The sequence below is a fragment of the Stylophora pistillata genome, chromosome 3 (genome assembly GCF_964205215.1).
Source record: "Stylophora pistillata chromosome 3, jaStyPist1.2, whole genome shotgun sequence".
Taxonomy (NCBI): domain Eukaryota; kingdom Metazoa; phylum Cnidaria; class Anthozoa; order Scleractinia; family Pocilloporidae; genus Stylophora; species Stylophora pistillata.
The window spans coordinates 8,336,389-8,364,373 of record NC_142521.1 but is presented as its reverse complement, the minus strand read 5'-3'; the positions used below and the strand labels follow the sequence as shown (position 1 = coordinate 8,364,373).

Here is a 27,985-nt window from a genome sequence, read left to right as displayed (position 1 = left end):
AACCTGACAACCTGCTTTTGTTTACTGAAATAAAGGAACTATTTGCCATTCTATTGTATAAATTAAACTACACTTTACATACTGTCTATATTTTCATTCTAAAATTGATTTGGTACAGGCACCCTCCACGTATCACAAAATAATCAAAACGTAATGGTGAGTATTCTTACATCTATGCTGGACCATGCTTGATCGATAGTATATTCGATTTCGTACTCAAGTATTGCATCATATAAAACCATCCATCTCCCCTATATTTTTAAGTATACAAAGTGTAGTGACGGGCGGATAGACCTTCTCGTCTCGACTATGACAAGGACATTTTCCATGCAGCCTGGGAAATTTTTCAAGTTTTCATTATCAATCGAAAACAAACTCGTGCCAAATACTCATTCTTATCCTAAAAGAAACATGTCGGGTTTCTTTTTGTTTTGGTGGAGAATCAAGACCTCTTCTATGGTATTAAAACTAGTATGGTTAAAGCTTGAATAAAATTTATTCTAAACTTAGGGTTTTGGCGAGAAAAGTATCGGAAAAACGTCTTCCGATGTGTTGTTTTTGTATCTTGCTCTCCAGGGAAATCGTCTCTTGTAGAGTATCTAATAAAGAAAACAAATGTCAAAATAAGGTCATAAAAATGTAAGCGTGTTTACCATCAACATCAGGTACTATAATACTCGAAAATGGGGAAAATTTGCATTAGGGAAATTGAATTTTAAAATTTTCCATTGAATAAATTCCGGTTACTACTGGGCATTTATAGATTATGCTAGCATAATTTTTGGCATAATTCGAGCAAACTGGCATAATTTCTGCCAGGTAGCAATGCTAGAATAATTTGCGCATTTTGATAATTATCAGATCATTTTTGATGCCATTATTTGATAATCTTTTGTCTCTAGTCCCAAGCACTTGGTGACCTTAATCGATATTTAAAGTCTTAGTTAAACTAGTAGCATTTGTAGTTCACTGTGAAGCACCGAGCCCGGGTCTAACCTGAACCACATGTTTATTTGAAATTCATTGTGGATTTGTTGCGTTTCTTTCCTGTAGACGAACGGCTTCTAGTTAAAAAATATATATTTTGGACTTATTTGCATTTTTTCAAAGAGCATAATTTAAAAAAACGGTGGCATAATTTGGAAAAAAGAGCATAATGTTAGCATAATTTGGCCAAAAAAAAAAGCAATGCTACTAGCATAATATGCCACTTTTACTAGCATAAGCTATAAATGCCTAGTTACTACCTTATTGGTTTCTTTGCCGTTTCCGGGGAAACTGGGTACAAAATTTCCCATATGCCTTTTGGGTACTACCAACTCAAAGATGGCGGATCAAAGTTGCCCTAGTGAATGTAAACAAAAAATTTAGAGAGGGTATGTAAGGTCGGTTAAAAAAAAATGCCTGGTGAAGAAGACTCTGATAGTGACGTACAACAAGGAGCGACATGGGAGCATCAGTCCTTGGCACAGGTATAATCTGAACAAATGCTGTTGATGACAAATCATGATTTTTGGTTGTCTCGATATGAATGACAACATGCAAAGATAATTTTTTTATAAACAAATTGACATATGTATCATCATCATTGCTGCGGAATGTGTAAAAAGATTAAAAAAAGACTCACTTGCAAAATTTTGGTGAAAACCTAGTCACCCCTATTCAGTGACAGGAGAAACAGGAATCCCAGATTTATATTATTGTGTTATAAGAGCCAGTGAAAGCGTTATGCAGCTTGTCATACTTATTGACAATTTTCAGTATTTTCATGGAAAATATGGTAAAAAAAATAACGCAGTGGTGAGATTTTTTTCTCTTAAGACCTCTCTGGCATGCAATGGGTATGCAAATGTTGAGCCAGAACTGTTTAAGGCCCCAATCATGAGATGAAATGGAACAAATTTTGCAAATGAGATTACCTTAGTCACCAAAAATATGAGTTCCTTTTCCATCCTTCAAATTTCTTTATAGGTAAAGATAAAAGTTTTGAGAGGACATAAAGATGCAGTAAACAGCTGTTCATTTGCCTTTGAGGACTCCAAAATAGTTACTGCTTCACATGACAAGACTCTGAGGCTTTGGGTAGGTTTTTTATTCCCTTACATCTGATTCATTTTATTTTCCAAGTTATGTTGGGAACACTTGGTGAAACATGTATTGCCCATTTTTTGTTGTTTCATATAGAATTTCCAGCTTCTTTATATATATATTTATATCCAATGCTTTAGAAAGTTGAAGAAGGCTGTTAAAGATTATACTTCCTTTTAAATATGGTGATGTAAAAAAATTTTCTTCATCTTGAAAAAGTACTCTTATTTGACATCCAAGTTATAATGCCCTTTTACAATGTGACAGTAGTGTAATACTATCATCCACCATGTTGGAATAAGATTGTCTGGTCATCACAGCTTGGTTTTTCCCCAACTTGTCTAATTACCTGATGCCTTAAATTTCTGTACTATACTTACGTTGGACAATTCCCTCAAAGTTCTACATGCATTTTGTGATTATTTTTTAACTTCATGTAGATTCAAGCTATATCTGCTAACTTCACAATCTACTTCTTAGAATGCATTGATTTAGTTTACTTTAGTTTCTTTGTTCTTAGTCTTTGTTCTTTTGATTCAATATAAAAAAAAAAATTAATTCTCCCTCTTTTAACTTAATTAAATTTTTATTTATTTATTTATTTACTCACTTCTCTATTCTCTTTGTTTATAATACTAATTGTGTATAAATACCTTGGTTAGTGTAAAATTAAAGTAAAGTAAGTCTTGTGTTAATGTTAAGATACACCAGTTAATTATACGCGACTGTGGCCAACTCGAAAGCTATGCTACTTTGGTCACTGTGCACATTTTACTTTTGATTATTGATCTAATTTACTGTTTTTTTTTATATATTCTGACTTTTATAATCTGTAGTAACCTCTTGAAATAGTGCGAATAAAGAGTTTCCTTTCCTTTCCTTGTGTCCTTCAATTTAGGATGCTATCTCTGGAGCACAAGTCAATGTTTATAAAGGTCACAATTCCTATGTTACATGCTGTCACACAGACCCTAACAAAGCCAGGTTTGACAACAGTTGAAATACTTTTCCCCCTAAAAATACACTGATGAGGGAGCTAATGGATAATTTAACTTGACTAGATTACACTTGCTAGTTTGTGTTTAGACCTTAAGCATGCACTTTTCATTTTGAAAATGAAAATAAATGGGACACATATTGTTAGTTTATGGGAGATAAAAAAAAAAAACTCTCAATTATCAATGTATATTCCAGTGAACTCTATCATTAAGATGTAATCTACTTCTGGTTTAGGATAGCTTCAGGTGGATGGGATAAAAGACTTCTTGTCTGGGATATTCAGACGGGCACAATTCTGGTGAGCCTATTGAAACTCAATTAAAATCTTAATATCAGTATGTATATAATTATTTATTATCCAAATGTGCTTTGTAGAGTACAGATAATGCGTGAAATGAGACAGTATAAATATCACACAATATTTGTACTCCAGAAATATCTACCAAATTTGCCCTCACTGAATTAACAATTTGGCATGTTGGATAATAAATCTCATATTAGACATTTTGTTGTGTAGTATTGTTGAGTATTTTTACTTGTTGTTTGTATTTTGACTCACCCTATGGGCTAGTCAAAATACGGCACAACTCATGAAAATACTCAGCAATGCTACACAACAAAAAGGCTAAGAAGATATGCATATGATACCTCCACACTGTTCTCTATAAATTTAATGTAGTACTGACAATGAGAATTTGTTAAATAGTCAATGGGTTCTTTATTTAGCGATCATTTTCTATATTCTCATGTCCTCAATATTTGATTCAGTAATTATACTGTAAGGAGAGATTGGATGTCCTAGTCACTCTTAACCCTTTAAATCCCAGAAGTGATCAGCATGTAACTTCTCCCTATTATATCCATACATTATCTAGACAGCAAGTAGTGAGAATACTCAAGCTTATCAGGTTGAAGTTGTAACCTTGATTGAACACCAAAATCTTATAACCAATGTACGAGGAAATGTGTAAGAGCTGAAGGAGAGAATTAACTGTCAGATTTTGGGATCAAAAGGGTTAAGGGGTCAGAGAGTTATATTATTGTATAAATCATTCAACCTTACTCAGTTTCCAGTAATGCTCTAGAACACCATGATGAAAGAGAATTTTAGGTAAGGTGGTCAGGTCTGCAATGGGTCAACATGAGGTTGCAAGGAATAAGTTGTAGGACCTGCACTTACCTGGAACTGTGGTGTCTGAAAAACAATTACTCGGGACTCGAATTCAAAGTAGGGAGCTGGTAAGGCCAAGTTTTTTCACTGAATTCTAAATATCTTCTTTAGTTGGGAAAATTGATGACAAACCATTTTGTTTCATTGTCTTTCTATTAGATGCTATGTTAGCAAAGTAGAAAAGAGTTATTTCTATTGTTCAACTGATGAGGCACTCGTTAACAGGTTTGAACTTTTTGAACTTTTTTTATCCAGTGGGAAGCAATTAATGATGGTATAGTGACATCGTGTCACTTCTCTCATGATGGACGTTACCTTGTCAACAGTAGTGACCTTGATTTTGCTGTCAGTTTATGGGATGTCAGGGAAGGATCTCTCATCAAGAAAATTTTCAGTGAGTAGTATGACTGTCTTTGCAATGGGAGTAGAATGTTTGTGCCTTGTGAAGTGGACTATTTTATCTTAAAATATACGGGTTCTATCCATAAATAATCAATCGGTAAAATTTGTAAGACACTACATCTTTCATCAAAGTTGTCTTATTTTCCAGCACATCACTAATGAGCATGAGCACCATTTCCTACTTTTGCATTTTTTTCTTTGTGAAAACAATCAATAAAGAGTGAAAAGCAATTCTTCTCTGAAGCTGATGCAAATCCTCCTTTGAGGAACAAAGAAATACTAACTATGAAGAAGAACATTTCATAAAACTCAGACTCATGTAAGGATTTTTTTCGAGTATGGAATGTGAAGGAAAGGAATTGAAGAAATGTATCCATGAATTGAGATGTAAGAAGTTTCTATTTAATTCATACTTTGTTTTTCTAGTCAAATTTGTTTAAGGGGCATTACACAGTAGTCTCCTTCGCAGCCGTTGTTTGGGCTCGTCACGCAACGCTCCCTCTCCCACCAATGATGAGCCCAAACAACATGACGTTACGAGCCCAAACAACGTGACGTGATGAGCCCAAACAACGTGACGTGACAAGTCCAAACAACATGACGTGACAAGCCCAAAGAACATGACGTGACGAGCCCAAACAACAGCTGCAAAGGAGACTAATTACATAGACCACTTTCATAAATGGTTGCCATATAAATATTCTTTTGTTTAAATTTAAATTAGCCCTACTGGCCTCGCTTGAGATAATGTATTCTTTTGAATTTTGCACTGGAGAACAAGGCCAGTAGGGCTAATTTAAATTTAAACAAAAGAAAATTAATCCGGCAGCCATTTATGAATCAAAGTGGCCTATAGTAGCTTGAATATATTTACTCACTCTGAAGGCTTTTCCATTAGATATTAATACTTCAATCAAAACTCAAAAATAGAATTCATATCTTTATGCCATAGTGTAGTTTTCCTTGGGAAAAGTACAAGTATCTATTAATTGTATAAAATGTTCCACTTATTTTCTCCTTTGGTCACCTTCATCATCAGATCACAAGAGTACAGTCACATGTTGTCGCTTTGCTCCAAACCAAAACAGGATTTGTACAACCTCCATGGACAGAACAACAAAGATCACAGACATGCTTACATTTACAAATGATTACAATGTTACTCTTACGATGGGGTGAGGCATACAAGTCAGCTTTGAGGCTTGATAATGTATTATAATATATATTATGTAATTATAAGTGTAAGTTGTGTTATAAGTTAAGGCTTTAACTACCCAATCAGAAACCTAATCCTTCTTTCTGTTGTGAGACAGTACATTTCTTTGTAGGTTATTCCTGATAAAAGTATGTCATTTGCAAACAATATCTCCTGGTAGATATTTTTCAAAATTCTCTTAACCTTTCTGTTTCATGGTGAATTGAATCTGTAAGGAGAATTTAAGTATTCGTAAATCTTTGGAATGCTTGGGAACCCCTCTGCACTTCTTTGCATGAAAGATAAATAGCTGAAAAAGATGTGTATGATACTCTGCTCACAATGTATTATTTACTTTTTCATTGAGTCCATAGTGCATGAATTTGTCAGTGAATTAGTTCATTGTTTCCCTCCAGAGGACATATCAATGTTATCTCGAGCTGTTCCTTCAGCAGTGATGAACACTTACTGGCCACAGGATCATGGGATAAAAATATTAAGATATGGGATCTTGCCACTGGTGTCTATAGGTACCAACGCAATATTTGTGATGTCAAGTAAATGTTTTACACAAACATTGAGTTTTAACTAAAGGTCCTTCATCAAGCAAAAGTATTGTTGTGTAGTAGATGTAAAGACTGGTAGTAATTACCCACTTTTTATTCTTTTCCCTGTTCCCCCAAAGGATTGTGAGGGGAGCATTGTACTCATTCTTCAAGGTTTTATGAAATGTTTTCCTTGAAAGTATCAATGGTCTTTGTCCTACCAGCTGTTCAAATTTTCACATAGGGAAATACTATATTTCATCCTCCTGTTTTCCTAATTAAGATGTTATTTAAGTGGTATTTTGTCTGTTCATCTTCAAAGCATGAGTAGGGGAAAATTTTTTTTATTTACTCCCGGCCTTCAACTTGGTGGAAACTTTCCCTCAAACAGATAGTATAAGATATGTAATCACATCATTTTGTCACTTTGGATTTGAATATTCCTTAGTTAAAAATTCCCTTATTAATAAATTATATTCAACTTTATTTCATTTATCAGGAATCATGGACCAATCACTCTTTCAAAAGGACATGAAGGTTCCATTAGTGCATGCAACTTCAGTGAAGATGGTGAGAAAATTGATCCTGGTTTGTTTTTTTGTTTGATTCATGCTTTTCTGTACAACAGTCACTTTCACTAATTGTTGGTACTAACAAAAAGATTTTGGATGGTATTTTAAAAAATATGTCATGTGAAAATTGACAAAAAATCCATTTGATTTTGTTATTTGGTTTCATTCTCTTATGGTATTGATCCCATAATGCTGTATCTTGTAGGAAGCATGTTAGTTTCTTCATCGTATGATGAAACTTTGGTTATCTGGGATGTTGAAAACTGCTGTCAGAAATTTGCCCTTAAGGTATCTATGCATCATTCCAGTGAATTTTTATATGATTTCTCACTAGCTTAATATGTGTTACTTTAAACTTGTATATTTACAGTATGGTAAAGTAAGTTCAAGTAAGGTTGGAAAACATTACTTGGTCCTTGTAATTTGCACTTACAGGTTTTTTAGAGCAGTACTGCAAGCACTTTCCATGCTTCATTTTGTCTTCAATTGATGTAGTTCAAATGGCAATTTAAAATTCTGCTCTTTTATCCTCCAGATGTAACCCATACAAGCCCATGCACACTTTTGTTCTAAGACATTTGGAAATATTTCCCAAGCAAGGCCATGAAATACCACATGGTCCTATAAACCGCCCTGGAAGAAGGGGTTGTTATTTCATTTAATGCTTATTAACTGAGTCAGCTCAGGCCCGAGGGGGAAATATTGAGCTCTTGATCATAAAGTACAGACCTTACTGTGCTCCATATGTCACTACCTCAAGCTATGTATTTTCCTGTTTGGCCCTTCCACCCAGTCAATTAGTACATAATGTTGTGTTTTATTGTACACTTTTTCCCTTTCCTTTTAAATTTTTATTTTATTCTAGTGGTTGGCAGGCTTATTGAGAGCAAAAGAAAATTCTACAGGGTGTTGAATTAATGACTTTCCTGATGTTGTGTAGGGTCACACCGGTTGGGTGAATGATTGCAGATTTAGTACTGACCAGAAGTGGATAATATCTTGCTCAAATGTTAGTGCTTAATACTTTTAATGTAGACCTTTCAGGAATTTATGCATGATTTTTAAGAATTTGGTTGCCTTTGGGAAAGCCACTCCACAGACAAAGATATATTTGGTTCCTCAAGGTTCCTCACTGCAACACTCTGAAAATTTTGTAGTAGTTTCTACCTTACTGTTTGAACAAATTATAAAAGGACATTTCTATTCTGCATGACAAATACCTTGTTTGGACAGAATGCTAACTCAGAAAACTTTCCAGTAACATGTTGAGAAAGAGTGCAAGGTATGTTTGATAGCCCCTAATTTGCAATGTGGCCATTTAATCCCCTGACAGTTATGTTTAAAAATGAATTGTTAAATACAATCATAACAATCAGAAATTCAAATTTTTGTAAACCTCTGGAACCAGTTGTATGAGCTTTTACAATATTATATAGCAGGGTTGAAAGTTTTGGTAAAAAGCCTCTTTGTTTGTATAAAATATTTATCATTAAATTTTATTCATCTACTTAATATATTACTTTAGGACAAAACAGTGCGTATGTGGAACATAGAGTCAAGTGATGACATACCAGTGGTATTAGAACATAGAAAAAACATTGGATTAAGAATTGTCCAGGTTTGTTAATAAGATTTAACTGCAATTCATTTAAACAATTCCTCGGTTTTATGGCAGTTTGTATGTTACTGACTGTTCCTTTCAATTTTAGATGACTAAAATTTTTTTTTTCACTTCATTTTGTGGCCTAACTCTCAAATGTTGCTCATATCTTGTACTTTCAGTGTCAAAACTGCAGCAAGCCTTTCTCTATTGCACAATTGGATGATGAACTAAATCACAAGTACTGTGTTTTCTGTCGCTTGGAGCACCCTTCTGAATTCTCAGCTTCACCAATTGACTTTGACATATGATCAACAACCATGATATAAAGCAATGAACAAGTGATTAACATGTAACTTCTCCCCATGATATGCATGCATACATTATCCAGCAAACAGGTAATGAGAATACTCAAACTTATTAGGTAGAAGTTGTCATCTTGATATGACACCAAATTCTCATACCTAATTGACAAGGAAATGTGTAGCAGCAAGAGGGGAGAATTGACAATCAGATCTAGGGACTTTAAAGGGTTAAGGTGAAAACAGTAATCTTTCCATTGTGTTAGATCACATTACAAGAGAGGTTTGTGCACTCATTGCCCCACCTTTATCTTATGAGTATTTTCAACTAACAAACTGATAACGGAACAGAACTCAGCAACATATTTATTTTTTTGTAACATTTTAATGTAGCTCTGAGTTATTGAACAATGTTGTAAATAACCAAAGCAATGGTATTTGTACAAAATTGATATATTTTAACTTGACTTTCACATTTCATACTGTGGATGAGACATTGAAACATTGTTGCAGGAGTTATCTTCATTTTTATAAAATCATTTTATTAATACACCAGTATGTTATATTGTTGTTTCCTTTATCTGAAGGTTGTGACTGTATATATATACTAAATAGTAATAAAGTCATAACTTCAGCATTTGAGGACTTTATTTGTGCTTACAGAAAGGGCTAAACACAAAGGGCTTTGACAAAATTTGAAATACTTGTGCAAACACAGGGGCATAGCCAGGGGGGGTCACAGAGGCTACTCACCAGATTGTCATGTCGACCTCCACGCCGTGCATGTTTTACTTAATGTTACAGTTTTGGGATGAGCAGTGAGAGTATAGCGGGCAGGCCAAGATATTGTCATGGCATTTTCACCACCTGAATATTGTAGGTTGTTTGCTCAAAAGAAGGCTTACCAAGGGGGGGTCATGGGCACCCCAGGACCCCCCTGGCTAGGCCCTTGAAACATGAGACACTGTTGAGGCTTTGGTTAATGTAGAGGAATTCTCTCAGCCTCCCTGAGTGTTTAGATAAGGCTACATAGACACATAAGGTCTTCCATTGCTTTTATAAAATACCAATTTACTCAAAAATATCTACAAACCCAAACATCACCATGTTTTGAACTTACCTACCCTCATCTTAACTCAACCATCAACCAATGAGAGTACAGTTAGCATTTCAGCTATTTTTATAATAAATAATGTTGCAGCAATAATTTTAGTTTTAGTTAATTTATTTAAAAAATGTGATATTTCTCCAATGAAATTGTCCTCCTAATCTTTACTATATTTTTCAAACTTACATGTAAGGAATATTCATTATAACAGGGTTACAAACATACACTACTGTTAACTCTATTTTATTTTAAAAAAATAGTTTTTTCTTTGGAAAATTGTTTATATGATTGTTTGAGAAGCATTTGAACCTTTGAAGCCTGCTATATTGAAGTGTTTTTTTCCTTCCCACAATTGTGAACTATGAATGAGCTCACTGTATGCAAATAAGTCTATTTTGTCTTGGGTAACCAGGTTGTGATAATTTTTATGAGAAAAAGAAGACTGATCACACAAGAATAATCATTATATTTACTACGTATGATGCAGGATCCTTCGCAGTAGATAGCACTATTTATGCAATATATTCATTGTATCTGATTATATTTACTGGCACAAAATTCTTCAGCACTCCTTTAGATCTGGTTCTATTCAGAAACCTACATTACGCTACTTCTATTGTTTCCTTGCATTTGCAGCTGAAAAAAGTCTTCTATTTGTTGTGCATTTGCATTACCCACTACAGTAGCAAGAGACTGAAACAAAACATACACAATACATTAATATCTCAAAATGAATGGTATCATATATTATGATCAGAAACTGCCACAGGATAGACTCCCCCAGTCAGACATAACATACTTAAAAAAAAATTTTTGTATCTGCCCCACTCCTTGGGTAGTTCCTGGATTTAGTGAAGGATGGTTTTGATAAACACATGCTGAAAGTGGACTATCCAAGGATGTCAGGGGGGGCATGCTTTTTCCAGAAAACATTGAAATTTAGATCCTTGAAAAGGTGATCTCTGGGTTGTTTCTATGTTTTGAGCTGTTTTAAACATTAACCATGTTCACTAAACTTATCAGAAACTGCACATGTCAAAATGTTTTTCATTTCATTGTAGGGAGTTCAGCCAAACCACCTAAACCAAACCTGGATGTGCCTCAGCAATCAGAGTTTCACAACAAAGTTTTCAAGAAACATGAAAATCAAAATAAGTAATAATCAAGACATATAACTTACAGCAACTGATGTTTTACTGATCTGTTCAATACCTAAAACACAAAATGAAGAAGTTTATGTGCATTGAAAAGCAACATGAAGTGGTCTTTCCGAGAAGTGTACAATGAGTATATTATTTATAATGTTTAGCCCTACCAGAAAGGTGTTTTTTAATTTGGGATAAAAGAATATTTTTACTATTTCAAGATAATAGAGAAGTTAGGCATGACATTTACCACAAAGCAAACATAGCAAAAATTGAACAAAATGCCATCTGCTCTCAACATTTATGCATGAAAGAGAAAATACATGAACCAGCTGTGAACAATATTTTTTTTAAGTTTTTTACTCAGGCTGATTTGAGGATCACAGGAAAATTGAGTAAAATTAGAGACTGTTTTTGCTGTTGCCATACACATCATGCTCAAACTTACCATAATTACAGTAACCATGTAACTTTCTTCTCCTGAATTATTCCCAAATTGGGCATATTAAGAAGAGCAGGTTTGAAGAATTTTTTTATAACCTTGAGGAGCTAGAAAATACCTACTGTTGAATTTGGACAATAAGGCCGTGGCTTTTTTCTGTCCTACTCCTGGTACATTCTGTAGTGTTGTGAATACGGCTTGATCTGTGGGTTGCGGTTTCATCCTAATGCGGTAAGGGTTGCTTTGGGGTTTGCTTTCCAACAAAACCTGTAGTGAAGTTTTGTACTTTTAGAAAATTAAAGCACATAGTTTTCAGAATCTTATTTTTCATCATAGTAGCTGTTGCTTTTACAAATTAAAGGAAAAGTCATCTCCAGTCACCAACAGTGTTAAAATTAACACTTAAACTGTTATTTCAGTTAAGGATACTGTGTACATCAAACATTGTGATTACCAAGACAAACAAAGGGTCTTGCAATTTTTTTAGAATAACTTCAACCTCTCCCTGACCCAACCTTACCCCCCCCCCCACCCCTCCTAATAACGTACCATTTGAGCTAAGATTCTACCAGCTTCAACAGGTGATGCTATGGGAAGAAGTACCAGCCCTCTCTCGATTACAATGAACTTCTGAAGTTCATAAAAGTACTGGGAGCTAAGTGATGTCTTTTCAGCAATTATAACTTTTCTGAATGATGCCTGAAAGTCAAAGAAATAGTATTTTATTTTGTGAAATTAATAGCATTCTGTCTAATTGATATCCTGAATAAAATAATCAGACAATATTAAATAATAATAATACTGTTCTACCTTTGCGAATTTGAGCAGTTTCCCTTTGTAAGTGTATCCACCCACTAAATCTGCCTCAGAGAGATACACCACACCAACATCTGAAGATGGGTTGAAATCGACCACTCCCATGCAGTCATCCATTTGAATATTCACATGATTTTCTGTCAACAAATCAGTTCAAGGTCTGGTCATTCAGCTGATCAATAAGTTGTTTTCTCTAGTAGTTGGTCAGCCTACAAGTTATCATTCAGTCAGTCCATCAGTCAGTCAGCCAGTCACTCAGTTAATGTGTCGATCAGTCACTAACAGTCACGTAGTAAGTCAGTAAGTCAGCCACCCAAAAGGTCAGTCAATTGTTCAATCAGCCAGACAACCAGATTGGTAGAAAGTTAGTTAGCCAGGCAGTCAGTCAATCAATCAGTCCATTGCACAGTCTGTCAGTGTGAAAGTTATTATTTAGTCAGCCATCAGCCAGCCAGTCAATTAGTTTGTCAGACAATCAGCTAACCAGCCAGGCAGTCAGTTAATTTATACAGTCAGTCAGGTAATCAGTTAGTCAGTCAGTCACCTAGGCAGGCAGTCATCCAGGCAGGCAGGTAAGCAAGCAGGTAGGCAGTAAATCTGTAATTCTACCAGCAATTTCAATCTGTCATGAAGTGGGTCAGTAAGTAAGATGACCCATAAGTTGATTGTTTGCATATTTCAAAAAGTTAATCAGTGACTAATTTCTTAATCATCCCCAAAATCAAAAGACTAGTCTATTAGCCATTTACATCCAAGCAGTTAATATGAAATTATCATTCAAAAAAATCAGTCAAACATGTCCATGTGAAAAAAATTCATTTAAAACTTTCTTTCAACTTTCTTTCTGATTCTATAATGCGCTGATCTCTAACACATCATAACTCTGCCAATGTAAGTTAAGCCCCGGTCAAACTAAAAAAGGGATACGAAACATCAGCAGACATGAATTTCATCCATCTTGTTTTAAAATTTTTGAATTTTGGCGCGAAATTCCCGCGAACCATTCATATAAACTAAACAAACATTTAAATCGTTACCTTGAAGGGTTTTCACAACTTCACTCCCATGAAATCTTTCATTGACAAGAATGTGTCCGGGAAGAATACAGGCACCATGAAGCCTCGGTTGAGTTGGAGTGACTTGAGACGATGAATGCGCCGACGCCGACATGTTGTTACTTGTGTTATTTCCTCAACCCATGGTCAGCGGTAAAAGACATGGAGGCAAGCGTAGTCAAATTTGCGCATGAAATTTGAAAATGCTTGTTTGTAGGGGGAAGACATCTTGGTGAAAAATCCTATTTTCTTGTCCCATCAAAATGAATGTTGCTGAGTTACTAGCTTTTCAGGTACTTGAATTGTTGTTTTGTGGGATTTTATGATACAATGTCTGTTATTGAGATCGTCTTGCACCACGTATTGACCTCAGAATTAAACGGAAGTACGAGAAGCAAATTATTAGTTCCCTGCTGTTGTTTTAAGAGTACGCGAAACCTTTTCCGGTTTATATACCACTGAAAAGTAAAATACCTGAAGATTTGTGTTTTGGTTGAATTTTATCCCCTGATGAAAGATTCTTTTCTCAGTCTTTGGTATGATACTGTTTTGCGATGAGCCTCAGTTAGACTATGTGCTATGCATTGAAATTAGAACTAAGAATGAAATCCATCGAGCGTTCACAAGTAATTATTGAGAACAATGTATATAGAGGGTTGGCATTGAATTAATTCCCCCCCCCCCCCCCTCCGCCTGGTATATCTTGAGAAGAAATTAATTTGAATGGTTTATGAGATTATTTTATTGTTTCAATTTTTTGTTTGTTTATGACAGCCCGAGAGAGGAGCTAAGAGGAAAAAAGAAGATCAAGAGGATCAGGTGTCCATTAATACCAAGAAAAGACCAATGACTGTGGACAGGCCAACAGGTTCTGGTCTGTCTGAGGAGGAAAGATTGAAAATACTGGAAATGGTTGAAAATGAACCAGAGGTTAGTGTTGTCCATTTAAAGGATCAGAAATTTAGAAATTTGATAGTGTCAGTGTATTGATGTTAATGAAAGTAAAAGTGGAGAACTTCCTAAACAGAAACCAACTCTCCACACATTTGTATAGATTTTTGTCTTAATTTGTTAATGCAAAGTGATATTCAGTGTTTCTCTTTACATAGTCCTCTTTTCATCTGTGGCATAGATTTTTTTTCTTTTTCAAACTTAGGTTGAGGCTCTTGATGTAGGATCTCTGAAGAGGATGCTTCTGCTCTTTGAGAAGAAGGTTACGAAAAATCAAGAAATGAGGATAAAGTACCCAGAGAATCCAGAAAAGTAGGTTTGATTCCATCCACTCTAATTGAACAAACTTGGGATGTTGGTAGAACACGAGGAATTAGCTTATAAATCATGAGCCAAAGGCAAGTGATTTATAACCATCCAGAGTGATCTCCCAACATCCAAAGTGGCTTTATCATGGTATAAAGCTGTGAAAAAAATATTCTATTGCTTTTATGGCATAACTGGTCACATGGGGGCACTATAACCTGATAAAGCATCTACTTGGAAACTGAACTGACCAATCACATGATGTGTTCTAAGTTCATTATGTTATAATTTGTTTCTGCAATAATATAGAACAAGTCACTTACTGTGCTCCTTATTTTGTTAAAAAATGATTAAAATGTTGTGCATTCATTAAATTCAGTGTGATTGTGTGATCCCCTTAAAGTATTCCAACTCTCATGGATTATCTGGAAGTCCCTCACATTTAGAATGAAGGTCCTGGCATTTGGATATATTTTGCTGTAAAAGGGGTAAATCAGGTAAATTGTCAGTAAAAAATGTTGGGTTACTAGATGGAACTGCAGATGATGCAGCTTGATGTTTTGGGAGACATCAAGAAGGTTTATGACAAAGGGGACATTGTGTTTTTCTAATACAGTTGGTGTTCATGTTTATGGAGGTTCATGTTGAATTATTTTTAACAGGTTTATGGACTCAGAGCTTGATTTGAATGATGAAATTCAGAAGTTACATGTTATAGCCACAGTTCCTCATCTTTATCAGAACATTGTTGATGTTAATGCTGTTGGAACCATTCTAGGTTTGCTGAGTCATGAAAATTCAGGTGAGGTGTAGAAATAATTATGTTGAGATGCTAATGGTACTACACAAATAAGAATGAAAGGTTTACAGAGAAGCTACCATAAACCAATGGCAAAATGCATTTGATGAAACAGATTGCATAATTTTCATCTTGTGACTGTAAATTAGTAAGGGCATTAAGTTCGTCTTACCAAACGTGAAGAATCAACGACATTCTGTTTTAAACTAAAAAGGCTGTCCCATTCACCAGTTGTTTGGCCATGGTGACTCTCAAGGTACAGTCAAACCTCGATTATTCAGAACTCGATTATCTGGATTTTTTTATTATTCAGACTTGCTTCTCTGGCCCCCTTTATCTACGAACAAGTCATTTATATTTATATTTTCAATTATCCTGACTCTCAGCTATCAGGACAACACAAGTCCAGACAATAGAGGTTCAACCATACTTTAAATTAGTATCATGAATGAATGAATGAAAGAATGAAATCAACACCTGGCAGTCTACATGTGTGCAAGTAAATTACAGCTGTATTTGAACTAGAATGCATAAAAAGTACACAATATGACCGCATGGATATGGTAAACTTTTGCATATATATGTTGCAGGTAATTTTTTTCTAAGGTAAATTTAATTTTTCACTAGGTACAATTTTTTAACCTGGGTAATTTTGCACCACAATATTTTTTTCATTTCCTATAAGATAGCTGATCCCACTGATCAGTGAGGGTGGGGATTTTGGCCTCTCCTAATGCCTTTCTGTACCCTAAATGGGCTAAAAATAACAAAGCCAACTAATTTTTGCTCAATATTTCCGTACCTAGTCTAGTGATCCTTGTATAATTTGACAATAACAATGATTTTGTCAACAGACGTTTCCATAGCCATTATTGACCTGCTTCAAGAAATGACTGATGTGGACACACTGAATGAGAGTGAAGAAGGTGCTACTGCTCTTATAGATGCACTTGTGAGTATCTTGTGTATGTGATATTTATCAGTCTTGATGGGAGGGCTTTTCAAAATTGTACTTGCTAATAATGGATTCTGATGTGTCTGCTTTCTCTTTAGCTTGATGAGCAAGTAGTTGCCCTTTTAGCCCAAAATCTGGATAGACTGGATGAAAATGTCAAAGAAGATAGTGATGGTGTACACAATACATTAGGTTTGGGCAAAATGACTATAATTAGTGTCATTGCAATTTAGAAGACATAATCCTCTCAGAATTTTAGAATTTTATAATTAATCCATTGAGAATTTCTTTCCTTTTTATTTATTTGTACCGGTAATCACTTTTACCTTCTGTTGAATTCCTTTCATTGAATATAAATCTAATCTTTCTTTGCAGGTTTTGGAGCAGTTTTGTTTGAATTTTAAACTTTTTCTTGTATCAGGAATCATAGAGAACATGACAGAACTCAGACCTACAGTGTGCCAGGTGGCAGGTGAGCAAGGAATGCTGGGATGGCTTCTAAGACGACTCAAGGTAACTTACCTAGGTCAATTGTAAACTTACACATAGTTTACTTTGATTAAACATGAGTGTAAATCTCATTCAGGACTTAACATTAACTTTTCAACTTACTAGCCAAGTGACGGCTAGTGACATCTTCAGTTTGTTTACTAGCCAAACTGGCTGATGGAAATCGAAAACCATTATCCAAAACTGAATTTCTACTAGTCTGTGGCTAGTTGGCCACTGTTGGTGTCAAATCCTATCATTCTGATTATTTTTGTCTTTGTTTTTTTCTGAATTTATTTAGCAAAAGCCTCCTTATGATGCAAACAAACTATACTGCAGTGAAATTCTCTCTATCCTTCTTCAAAGTACAGAAGGTAATAATCAATGAAAAAATTATTGGTTGCTTGAGTAGCTGATTGATGTTGATCATTAGAGCTTATTTTATCTCTTAAAACAATTACATAAGAAACTAATCAAGACTGTATGTACAATAAATAAATAAATTAGTTTTTATATACCGAAGAAACAGTACTTAAAAGTAGGTTTGTGGAGTGCCATTTGAAATTTTATTCTCATAGACTCTAAAAAACAAAGGTATTCACCGAATCGAAATATGGCCTCCAATTTGAATTACCATTGTTGTGGACTTACTAACCTCGCCTTCACGGGGAAACACAAAAGGATTATTGCATGTGTGAGAGGCTAGTGAGTCCAGAACAATGGCAATTCAAATTGGACGCCGTATTTCAATTCGGTGTATGATCATTTTCTTGAGACCAATTGTGTCATCTGTTCCCTGCCTCAAGAGTGACTAGCATCTTATTTCTCCTTACAACATCATCCCCCTGATTCACATTCAGGTCACAAGAATAAAGCAAGTGATCGCCAAACTCTTGACTATAAAATAAATTCTCCTTGTCAGCACCTTTAGGAAATGCATGGAAAACAGTATGGAGAATATGCATACTGATGTTAGGGTATAAAGGATTGAGAACAAGAACCCCCAGTTTTTTTTTTTTGTTTCTGATCCATAACCTTTAGTGTCAGTAAGTGCCTTGTATTCTGCTGAGCCATGCAAATTAAAGAAAATTTTATGGGCTCTTTATTAAAGGGAGAACTTGCACATGATCCATAATGATTAATATTTCATTAACTGGTATAGATGGAAACAAAGTCTCCAGGTGTAAATGTTTTATAGAAAATTTATGTATTAAAAGTAGGTTGTTTTCTTGCCAGAAAACAGACAACTTCTTGGAGAACTTAATGGAATTGACACACTACTACAATGTCTATCAGTAAGCCCTTTGTAGCTCAATATCATGTTAATGCTGTTTATAGTAATCTGTTTGAGAGCCACTTTTCAAATACTTTGAAGTATCTATTAGCTCTGGTAACACTATGTGTATCTACATTGTTTATTTACAATATGTTTGTATTGGCCCTGAAAAGCCCCATCGGGGGGGGGGGGGGGGAGGAGGGGGGAAGGATGGTCAATTAGTTATTATGATAAAAAAAATTTTTTTTAATTTTTTAGGGCAATTTTCCTTTTGTTTTAAACATGATGTTTGAATTTTTATGGAATTTTCATATACTAATTTTATCAATTATATTTTTTGTAAATAGTCTTGGATTTGTTATTAAATGAAGCATGTATCCATGAGCTTCTCTTGGATTTTTATTAGACATTTTGATGTATTTTTTTCGATTTTTAAGCATTTTATCATAATTTTTGTAAATACTTTTAGTGATTATAGTGAATAAAGGTCTATTATTATTATTATTATTATTATTATTATTATTATTATCATCATCATTTGTGAAATATTTTTAAGGAAAAATTTATTATCATTATTAAGAACGTTGATCATGTATCGTCAATTTATTTGCTGTTCTGCTGAATAAAGCTGAAGCAAAATAATGCAGACATAAGATGAATTCTGCTACTCTGTAGAACAGTTGTTAATACCGAAGAGATTCAAGACTTTTCTCTCAGCTAGAGACTTTTTAAACTTGTTTTAATATTTATACCTTAATTTGTATTAATTTTGTTTTTTATTCTGTATTTTTACTGATTTTGTGAAATAAAAATTATCATTATTATTATTATCATCATCATTATTCGTATTGAGGATGATTCACCTCTTTAGTCCTGGATCATCAACAAGGTGATTTTGACCAAGGTTCTTGACATCATTGGCCACGGCAGCATTTTTAACTATCCAACCATCAAAGGCATTACACTTTCTTCTGGCTCAAAATCTAAACACTATATAATATCAGGTTCAGTGTTTTGTTTCTTGTTGCACAAGAATAGAACTTCCTTAGTTACTGACCAATTGAAGTTCCTGCTCATCATTCTTTGATATCATTGCAGCTGTACAAGCGATACGACCCTACCTCATCAGATGAACTAGAGTTTATGGAAAATCTTTTCAACTGTCTGTGTTCCTCTTTGATGCACAATGCAAACAAAGATCTGTTCTTGAAGGGAGAGGGACTTCAGCTAATGATTCTCATGTTAAGGTATATTTTCTACTTTTCTCTCCTTTCATTTGTTTGCGTTGATCGCCTTCAAATCAAGTCTCTTACTGAATTCTCCCATTGAAGTTTAACTTATTTTAATGATGGCTTTGAACGGTTTTTTTTTTCTAGAGAAAAGAAACTCTCTCGGAGAAGTTCCTTGAAGGTGCTAGATTACGCCATGCAGGGAGCCGAAGGAGCTGAAAACTGCAGCAAGTTTATTGAATTTCTGGGACTTAGGAGCTTATTTCCGTTATTTATGAAGGTGAGAAACAATTCGTCCAATTCAGGAATTTGACCCTGTTTGGTTGGCTTGTTAGCTTGTTAGCGGGCCCTCGCTATCAGCACTGCAAGACGCACGTTTCTCCGCCCGCTGGAAAATTGGATACGAGACGGGGAGAGGTTTGGCAGAGGCTAGAACTCTTAGCAGACCTCTCGCCGACTCGCGTTGCCCAAGGCCTCATAATTTTATCGCAGGCGAAGAAAAGGCTCGTGCCGAAGCGCCAATTAGAAGGAGTTACTCGCACGCTATCATCCTGTTGGTAATAAATTTAGAAAATCTGCTGTTCAAAGAGGAAAAGTACCTGTTTGAGTGTCATGATTTTCATATACTTCTTGTCTGAAGGGTTAGTCAAGAATATTCTTAGATGCCCTTAAGTTAAGGGATCAAACCAATTATTTTAGAAATAGACTGTGTTACAGAGACTACCAACAGCACTGGGCATGATATTTTACATGTCAAATCCAAGCCAGAATATTAAGAAAAGTCTTTAAATGTCTAGTGTACTTTGAGAAAGACTTTTGTCGGATGTTTTGTCTTGTAGCCCTTCAAGAACAGCAAGAAAGTTGGGTCCTCAGAAGAAGAAACTGAAGGTGGGCTTTAGCAAGTAAAATATGTCGTTGCTGAAAAAAAAAAATTAATATTTAGTTTTTCTCTTCCCTCTCAAATGATAGGCCACACTTCAAATTTGCCAGATAATGACGGCCTAGTTCCCTGGCGAACTCCGGCCATGAATAAAAATCTGTCGTGTTTGACGTCGCACGCGATCGATTGTTCACTTATCATGCTTAGAAGAATGTTTGCTAATCTTGCTCAGTGCAAACATAAGTAATTACCGTGATAGTGTAATTCTCGCTTCATCTCTCTACTCCACAACTGAGCTCAAGATTTACCAGTGTAACTTGGTTAGACAAAGCACGCAATCAAAATGTCTGATCTTAGCAAATATGAACCTAGTATATAGCCGAGGTAACTGTCGAGGTCTCTGTAGTTTTAGTTGTGAAATGGCCAACCGCAAAGTCCTGAGATCTGAGGTTTTATTGCTCGTGGGAAATTCAGGTTTTTTTTTCCTTCGTCGCGCGTTCTTGTGACGAATGAAGAACATTTCTCGTTACTGACTTTGATGTGTTTTCTGTTCTTTCTTAACAGAGCACACTTGCTCAATAATAATGTGGTTGTTTAGAAACCTATCAGGGAACTTAAAGAGCCGTCTTGTGCAGAAATTTGTGGAAAATGATCACCTCAAAGTGGATAGATTAATGGAACTTCACATGAAATACCACAACAAAATACAAGAGTGTGATGCCAAGATAGAGAGAGAGAAACAGGTATGGTAGAGGCTGGTACACGCGGCTTCCGAATCTGGCCGTTTGGGGTCGATACATTAATACTTAATTTCTAGAATCGAACTTTGGAAAGATAAAAATGAAATCTTAGAGTGTCATCGATAAAAAGCTAACTTGACTTTGTTATTAAGCAATCCACGTGTTAAAGGTTTCATTCAACAAAAGTGCTCCCCCACTTCCTACGATCTGATAGAAATTAATGGCTCTAAGGTTAGTACCGTTAGTGTCGTGAAATTACTGGATGTGTATTTTCAAGACAACCTCAAGTGGAACACTCACGTTACTGAGACGATTAAAAAGGCCGCTAAACGCCATTACTTTTTAACTCAATTAAAGCGAGCTAAGGTACCATCACCAGAAATAGCACATTTTTATGTTGCTTGTATTCAATCTTTATGGATGTCAGGTTTACCATTATAGTCTCCCCAATTATTTGAGCTTAAGTTTAGAGCGTGTCCAAAAGAGAGCCTTGAAAATTATATACGGTTATGATAATCATTATAGAGAAGTGCATCGGATGGCAGGGCTGAAAACCCTAAGGGATCGGAGAGAAGACCTTTGCTTAAAATTCTTTAACAACATCGTGTCCAATCCTTTGGATTGTTTATACCACTTACTGCCTTTCGATAATCGAGATCAACTTATGGAATTACGACGACGCAGACCATTTAGAGTTTCCTTTAAAACAACTCTGTTACAAAGATACTTTCATTCCAGCAAGCGCAAGACATTTTAACTAACATTTATTATAATTGTATATGTAAATTAGTTCCTTTTTAGGTTTGATTTTATTGTATAGTTCTATTACATAATTTGTACACCTTTGCAATTCAGCTTCCAGCTGCTATTAAGGTATTTTTGGTAAACGTCTATCTATCTATCTAACGTCTATCTTTGGGGTCTGCGCTCGCTTTATGAAGGTGTCAGCGGATTACAGGCTCAATTTACAATAAATATGAGAAGAGAAGTTTGTCACGCGGGCTAGTTTCTGCCATATATTGCTATTTCGCATAATATGGGGTTCGCCTAATTACTGGATTCATAGTATTTCCACTGCATGTCTTAAGCAGTATATTTTCATTCAACAGGAGCTTCAAGATGAAGGCGAAGAGGTAGACGAGGCGTTAGAGGACGAGTTTTACATGCGGAGACTGGACGCCGGTCTGTTCACACTGCAGCTAATTGACTGTATCATCATGGAAGTGTGCTGTTCTGGTGTCTCCTCGGTAATTACTGTGCAGAATGAGTCATCTGGTTTTGTTTGTTTGGAGTTTTGGAGTTTCGTTGGGATTTTAACGCGGAGAAGACTACACATTTTGCGTTTCCTTTTTTCCTTTTTTGGGGAAAAAAAATTAGGAGATTGAGATGAGCGAAATTTTCATTGGGCACTAATATTTTACAATTTGCTCTTGAAACAGCCAAACATTGACAAGGAAGGGGAAAAATTTACAAAAATTTTGATCAATAGATGTTATGCAGATGGTAGTTACACTATAAAGAACGAAAAGTTGGAAGTGAGATATGACTCTCTGGTAGAGTTTCTTATTATTCCGCTATGACGCCATTCTACCATATTAAGGCAACGGAACGCGCAAAATATACTACGGTATCGCAGTCTAGAACAGGGCAAAACTACGCAAGGAAAGTGGAGCAACGAAGTGGCCGCACTAAACGATCCAAACTTTGATTTTTCTTTCGTGCTGTGCGGTATTAACATTCATTCTGATATCAAATTATATCTTTGTTTCCTCTGTTCTTCTGTCCAAAGAACCGCAGTTGTGACCTAGATGAAACTACATGTATTCATTGGACCTTTACTGCGCAGCTGCCTGCACAACACTGCCTGTCAAAAGTTGGTGGTAGTGTCAGTCAAGTGAACGTTACCTGACAACTCCAACCAACGAATACAAATCAGATCCGTCCTTTAGACCATAGAGCTCTGTAATGGGAGCAGTGTAGTTAGAAACAGTGTTATAGGTGGTTAAGACAATATTTGTATTCTTTGATATACAGATAAAACAACGTGTGGTTACTCTGTTAAACCAACATGGAGGTTCTTTGAAAGATATTAGAGCAATTATGAGAGGTACGTTTAGAGGTTTTTGTATTTCCGTTTACTGACCGGCTTGACAGTGAATGCCCATGAAAGTTTACATGTTCACGTTGATATACGAAGCACTGCAGCCCTTTAAATTTCCGTCTGCGAACAATCGTTTTCTTGGCTAAGGCTCAAAAATTATAAAAGGTAATAATGCAGAAAATTGTCACGAATCGCTGAGCGGGTTTTAATTTTGCGGCATTTGCGGTTGACCCTGGATTCACAAGGATAAGCCCTTGCAGAAGATAAAAAAATTCCCGCGAATAAAACGCTGCAGAAAAATGTACCACATCTAGCCAAATGTCAATGATCTGGGAGCAAATCAAGCATCAGCTTGTATCTGTAGAGCAGCTAGAAGGAAGACCACTGATCGGATCTTGAGGGTTGAAAAAGTTCATTTTAACGCGTTCGGGAAATCGCCTGGGTGGTGTTTGGTCAAAATCCGACTTCGGTTTTATTTTTTTATTTATGTTTAACCAGAATATGCTGCGAGTGTGGGAGATGCCAAGAGCAAGGAGAGTCGAGAAGCTGAAAAGAAGAGAATCCTGTCGCTTATCGATCGATTTTAAAACCGCTGAACTATGCATTCGGTGATCGAGGCTCTTAGTTTGGCCCAGTTGTACACGTCTCGACTTGTGAGCTTACAGAAGCGTTCGCATATCCAAACGCAGCAAGTCGGTTTCTCGACTGTAACAATTTCTTGAAGTTACAATTCCAGTGTGAACTTACGATTTTGCAAAGTATTCCTGTCTGCGAGTCTACGTTTCACCATTAAACTGGGACATAAAATACAACAATATCTTCTAAATGTTCAAAACATTTTCCATAAATGAACAGATCTTCTGTTTTAATTAAATTCTAAAGCAGTTGTTGACTTGAAGAATAGTAGTTCAAACCATTCTCCTTCCCACGAGGATCTTTTAAAGCTGCACGCAAACTTTCCTGTTATTTATTTTTTTTTCTTTTCTAATATACAAAAATACGTTAACTGTATTTTTACCGGCAAAATAAAAGCACGGTTTTGAGCCGTCCTCAAGTAGAAGGAAGTTTAAGGTTGCCTTGGCTCAATGTCTTCATTTCTTGGAAGGCACTCTTCTAATCTTACTTATCACCAACTGAATAAGGTTTGAGGAAAATATGTGGTGTTGGTACTCCTGAGGTTCAGTAATACAAACATCAGCATTAAAGTTTCCGGATTCCAATCATAATTTTCGTTTGTCGTTCTCAACATATGGTAAAAACGTTAAATATCCTTAGAATATCAGATCTGTGAATAACAGATCAAGCACGCTGCACTGATGGTTGGACGTTGCTGTTTCTAATACTGCAGTCCATTTATCCCATTAGTTAGGACTCAGATCCCTCTTTTCCTCGAGGTGGCGATCTGATGGGTCGCGTCAGCTATGGCAGCTGACTTTTTTTCGTCTTTTGAAGAACTTTTTAAAGGAAGTTGTAAATGCACACAGTATCGACCACCAACGACAGGCGAATGAGTAAATATAAACGGGTGGCTGTCGTTAATTTCAGGTGATGAACATTTATTACTTGCCTATAACTTGGCTGTTACATGATGTCGCTTGATAAATCGTTGGAATAGAACGCGCGTGGATAGAAAGACACGATAGAGACACGGGAGAAAAAAAGTTTGTGAGGCATAGTACACAAACTAATTCATCCCTAGATAGAAAGATGTAACTTTTGTTATGTCTGTAATATTCCAGCGGTGATTGTAACGGACAGACGACAGCCCCGCTCACTTTTAGCGAAACATTGATTGTCGACCTGCTGAAGCTACACTGGCAGGTGCTGTTTGAGTTGCAGGGTGCAATTTTGTTTTCTTTCAAGGCTGAATATTCCTCTATGGTCCGAATTTGGGCCTGGAAAATAAAAAAAGAACAGTAATTGAAAAAAAAAAAAAAATTAAACAAAGGAAGTTTAGAAGAAAAAGATAACAGCAGACTCGTGATTACAGAGTTTATTGCAGCAGGGAAATCATTTGAATGGTGATCAGTGGGAAAATTCTCATATGATAATTATAAATTATTAGAATGCTTCTTGAACTAAACCTCAAGTTTTCTGGCAGAACTTAATTGATGTCCTTTAAACCTTGCATCTTCCCAGCCTGAGATTGTTTGACTATATTAAATATAAAAATATCGCCGGAGCCTTTTTTCTCGATGAATTAAAAAAAAAGAAATTTGGCGTCTGGTTTTAATGGCATGTTTTTCTCATCGCCGGATGATGGACGATGACATGATTTGAGTGAATCACCTTACATCTACTTGAAGTTGAAGACTTGTTTGCGTAGCACTAAATGATTTATTCAAAAATGCAGTTGTTACAAATCATGGTGTGCTATCTTCCGTCGAATAATCAGTGGAAGACAGTGAGCGATATTTATTTAAAGCCATTTCTCTGTTTCAACCTTATTGGCTTCGGGCGATGTTCATTATTTGAAATGTTTGGGTTATGTCGCCCCTTAGAGCAGTTCGATTAATTTTATTACTTACAATAATTTTCTCTCGTGATGAGAATTTTGTTTTACTGAGTTTATCAGCAATATTGAATGATTTTAAGGTATATTTTTCCTGTGGTGATTGGTTTGTAGCTAAGTCAATGATGACAGTTTATGATTTCAAGGAAACCATCGTAATACTACGCGGTAAACTGCTAGGCTGGTATGACGTCAGAAAAGGGCTTGAAAACAAGGCTTTTCAACACACTATGAGGCAAATGGCTTTTAACTGCATGAGTTATCGATTCATCCAGAGAAAGAGTATTGGTTACCGACTCTGTCCCTGATGTAAACCCCATGATGCTGTTGTCAGAACTGGCGTCTAAATTATTTCGCGCTTGACTTGTTCCCATGACAACTTCTCATTCAGAAAAATCCTCTAATTTGTTTTTTTGTGGCCTGAAACTTGTCGGAAATGAAAATTTATACTTGGAATAGATCGAATGTACATTAAAGCTAAGCTTGAGGTGTATCGAGCAAAAATGCCTTGATTAAGGGAATCTCAAATAATATAATGATAAGAATGTAGCAGGATTTTCTGTTAAAGCCTTTCCGCTCTTCCCAGTTTAAGCGTGCACTAAAATTAATAATCGTACATATTCTTTGTGTTTCTAATTTTATGTCAGAAAAGTGTATTTGTGGTTGTCAATTAAGCTTGTGGTTTACCTTTCTCGCTATTCGATACTTTCGTAATTGAGCAAAATTAGAGAGACGTTAGGGGCGAAAGAGAACCTTTTAAGCCCAGCAGAAAATGCTTTCCTGTCACATTTCTTTAAGACATTTATCAGGTCGTTAGCCTTAGTTTGCTTCAAATAATACGTTCCTTGGAAATACAACGCACTATTTTTATAAAAATTTGTCTCTAAGGCCTTCACTGTTTCTGTTGTTGTCTGAAAGGGAAACTATCGTTGTATGCTCAACTTCGCTAAAATTCGATTTTCGATGATGCTTTCGATGCGAACATGTAATGCTTAGGTAAAAATGTGTTTTAAGCGGAATTGTACCTAATGTGGTAGTGCTGTAATATCCATGATTTATACGGGAAACATCAAATCAAGGAGAAGGAAAACAGAAAAAGAAAAACCTAGCCCAGGGTGAGAGAAAATTATTTTTAGATATTTTGCCCGTTTGGCCTCTCTCTCCTCTTAAAGTTGTTTTTAAATATTTTCGAAGTTATATCGGTTAGATTATGGATTGCTTCGGTCGAGTTTGAATGACAACAACGTAATTTGTTCAACTTGACATGCATAATTTTCCTTGTTACATCTCTTCGTTGTAAACAAAGTCACGAAAAGTTTCAATTTTTTTTTTGTATTGCTGTGAATAATGATCAGCAGATTTTTTTTCTCTTTCGGAAATAACATTCAACAGGCTTGATTTAATGGATTTGACCCGTGGTAAACTGATGGTTTTTTTTACGTCATAAAAACCACAACTGTTTTTAAGAACAATCTGTGGCGTGGGATTTTATCGTAAATAAGAGTGTAAATAAATCTTGTTTCGGGGTAAATTATAGTAGTTTGATTCGCGGCCCGGATGTCAACAAAGATAAAACCTCATTTTAGTATATTTTTTTTCCATGTAATTTCTTCGCGGTCGATTTAAAGACGACTTCAATGAAACCTTTGCTTGGTTTAAATTCTGATTTGAATCCTAATTTATATTAAAAGTATTTCATTCACCAAACGAAAGCTCTCCAAACTTTAGCTCTTTTTATCCTACTTTAAATATGAAACCAATTTTTAAATCAGAAATAGAAGTGTTCGTGCGTTTAATTTTTTGAAGGAGATAATAACGTGTCGACAGGAAAAAAAATTTAAAGAAAATATACATTTATTCTGTGATCGAGGAATATCTCTTCATCGATACAACAGAATTGAGAAAGTGCAAATGCATTTAACATACATTCGTGTTTTCGTGATTGCAGAGATAAGACTCCAAAAATATGTATGATATTGAAAAAGATGGGAATATTGTTTGAATCCCTACAACTAAATCAGCAAAAGTGGTTGATAATATGGACTCGGAAATCTCGCTAATGAAGCTTCCTGTGATGAAAATGTCAACCAATCACGTTCGAGTGTGAGCGGCATAGCCAATCAGGTGGCGTTTGGTCGTGTTTGGCGCGCTTTCGTGTCCGTCAGGCCGCATTTACCGCCAAAACTCCGGTCTCCAGCGATAGCTCATGCATATTAACTCGCATGAATTATTTGTAATATTTTGTATGCAGATGAGTGGCCTGGCAACAGGTGGCCCAACAACAAGCCTAGAGATCTCGTCGCCTGA

At 35.6% G+C, this 27,985-nt stretch overlaps 3 protein-coding genes across 4 annotated transcripts; 2 read left to right on the top strand and 1 right to left on the bottom strand.

Moving 5' to 3' along the window:
- Positions 1–52: 52 nt before the first annotated feature.
- On the top strand, positions 53–8,891 carry LOC111337728 (uncharacterized). 2 transcript variants are annotated; one of them, XM_022944077.2, is made up of 12 exons: positions 53–156; positions 1,972–2,082; positions 2,987–3,072; positions 3,322–3,385; positions 4,514–4,652; positions 5,700–5,835; positions 6,272–6,385; positions 6,900–6,970; positions 7,178–7,260; positions 7,913–7,981; positions 8,498–8,590; positions 8,755–8,891. In XM_022944077.2, exons 1-12 carry the CDS (start codon positions 154–156, stop codon positions 8,881–8,883), a joined length of 1,098 nt encoding a protein of 365 aa, XP_022799812.2. In that variant the 5' UTR covers positions 53–153; the 3' UTR covers positions 8,884–8,891. The 2 variants fall into 2 exon arrangements, with proteins under 2 accessions (XP_022799812.2, XP_022799811.2); XM_022944076.2 differs by lacking the exon at positions 53–156 and adding an exon at positions 1,300–1,472.
- Positions 8,892–10,454: 1,563 nt separating this feature from the next.
- On the bottom strand, positions 10,455–13,683 carry LOC111337712 (Fanconi anemia core complex-associated protein 24). The gene is given in 7 exon segments (XM_022944058.2): positions 10,455–10,621; positions 10,624–10,675; positions 11,163–11,194; positions 11,692–11,836; positions 12,119–12,268; positions 12,380–12,522; positions 13,423–13,683. Coding segments are annotated over 7 exon segments (681 nt in total). The 5' UTR covers positions 13,556–13,683; the 3' UTR covers positions 10,455–10,595.
- On the top strand, positions 13,583–24,058 carry LOC111337711 (beta-catenin-like protein 1). The gene is made up of 16 exons (XM_022944057.2): positions 13,583–13,733; positions 14,215–14,370; positions 14,597–14,703; positions 15,360–15,499; positions 16,351–16,448; positions 16,550–16,643; positions 16,873–16,964; positions 17,242–17,314; positions 18,177–18,235; positions 19,315–19,463; positions 19,593–19,725; positions 20,285–20,333; positions 20,890–21,068; positions 22,175–22,312; positions 23,100–23,172; positions 23,665–24,058. Exons 1-16 carry the CDS (start codon positions 13,704–13,706, stop codon positions 23,751–23,753), a joined length of 1,659 nt encoding a protein of 552 aa, XP_022799792.2. The 5' UTR covers positions 13,583–13,703; the 3' UTR covers positions 23,754–24,058.
- The last annotated feature ends 3,927 nt before the right edge of the window (positions 24,059–27,985 follow it).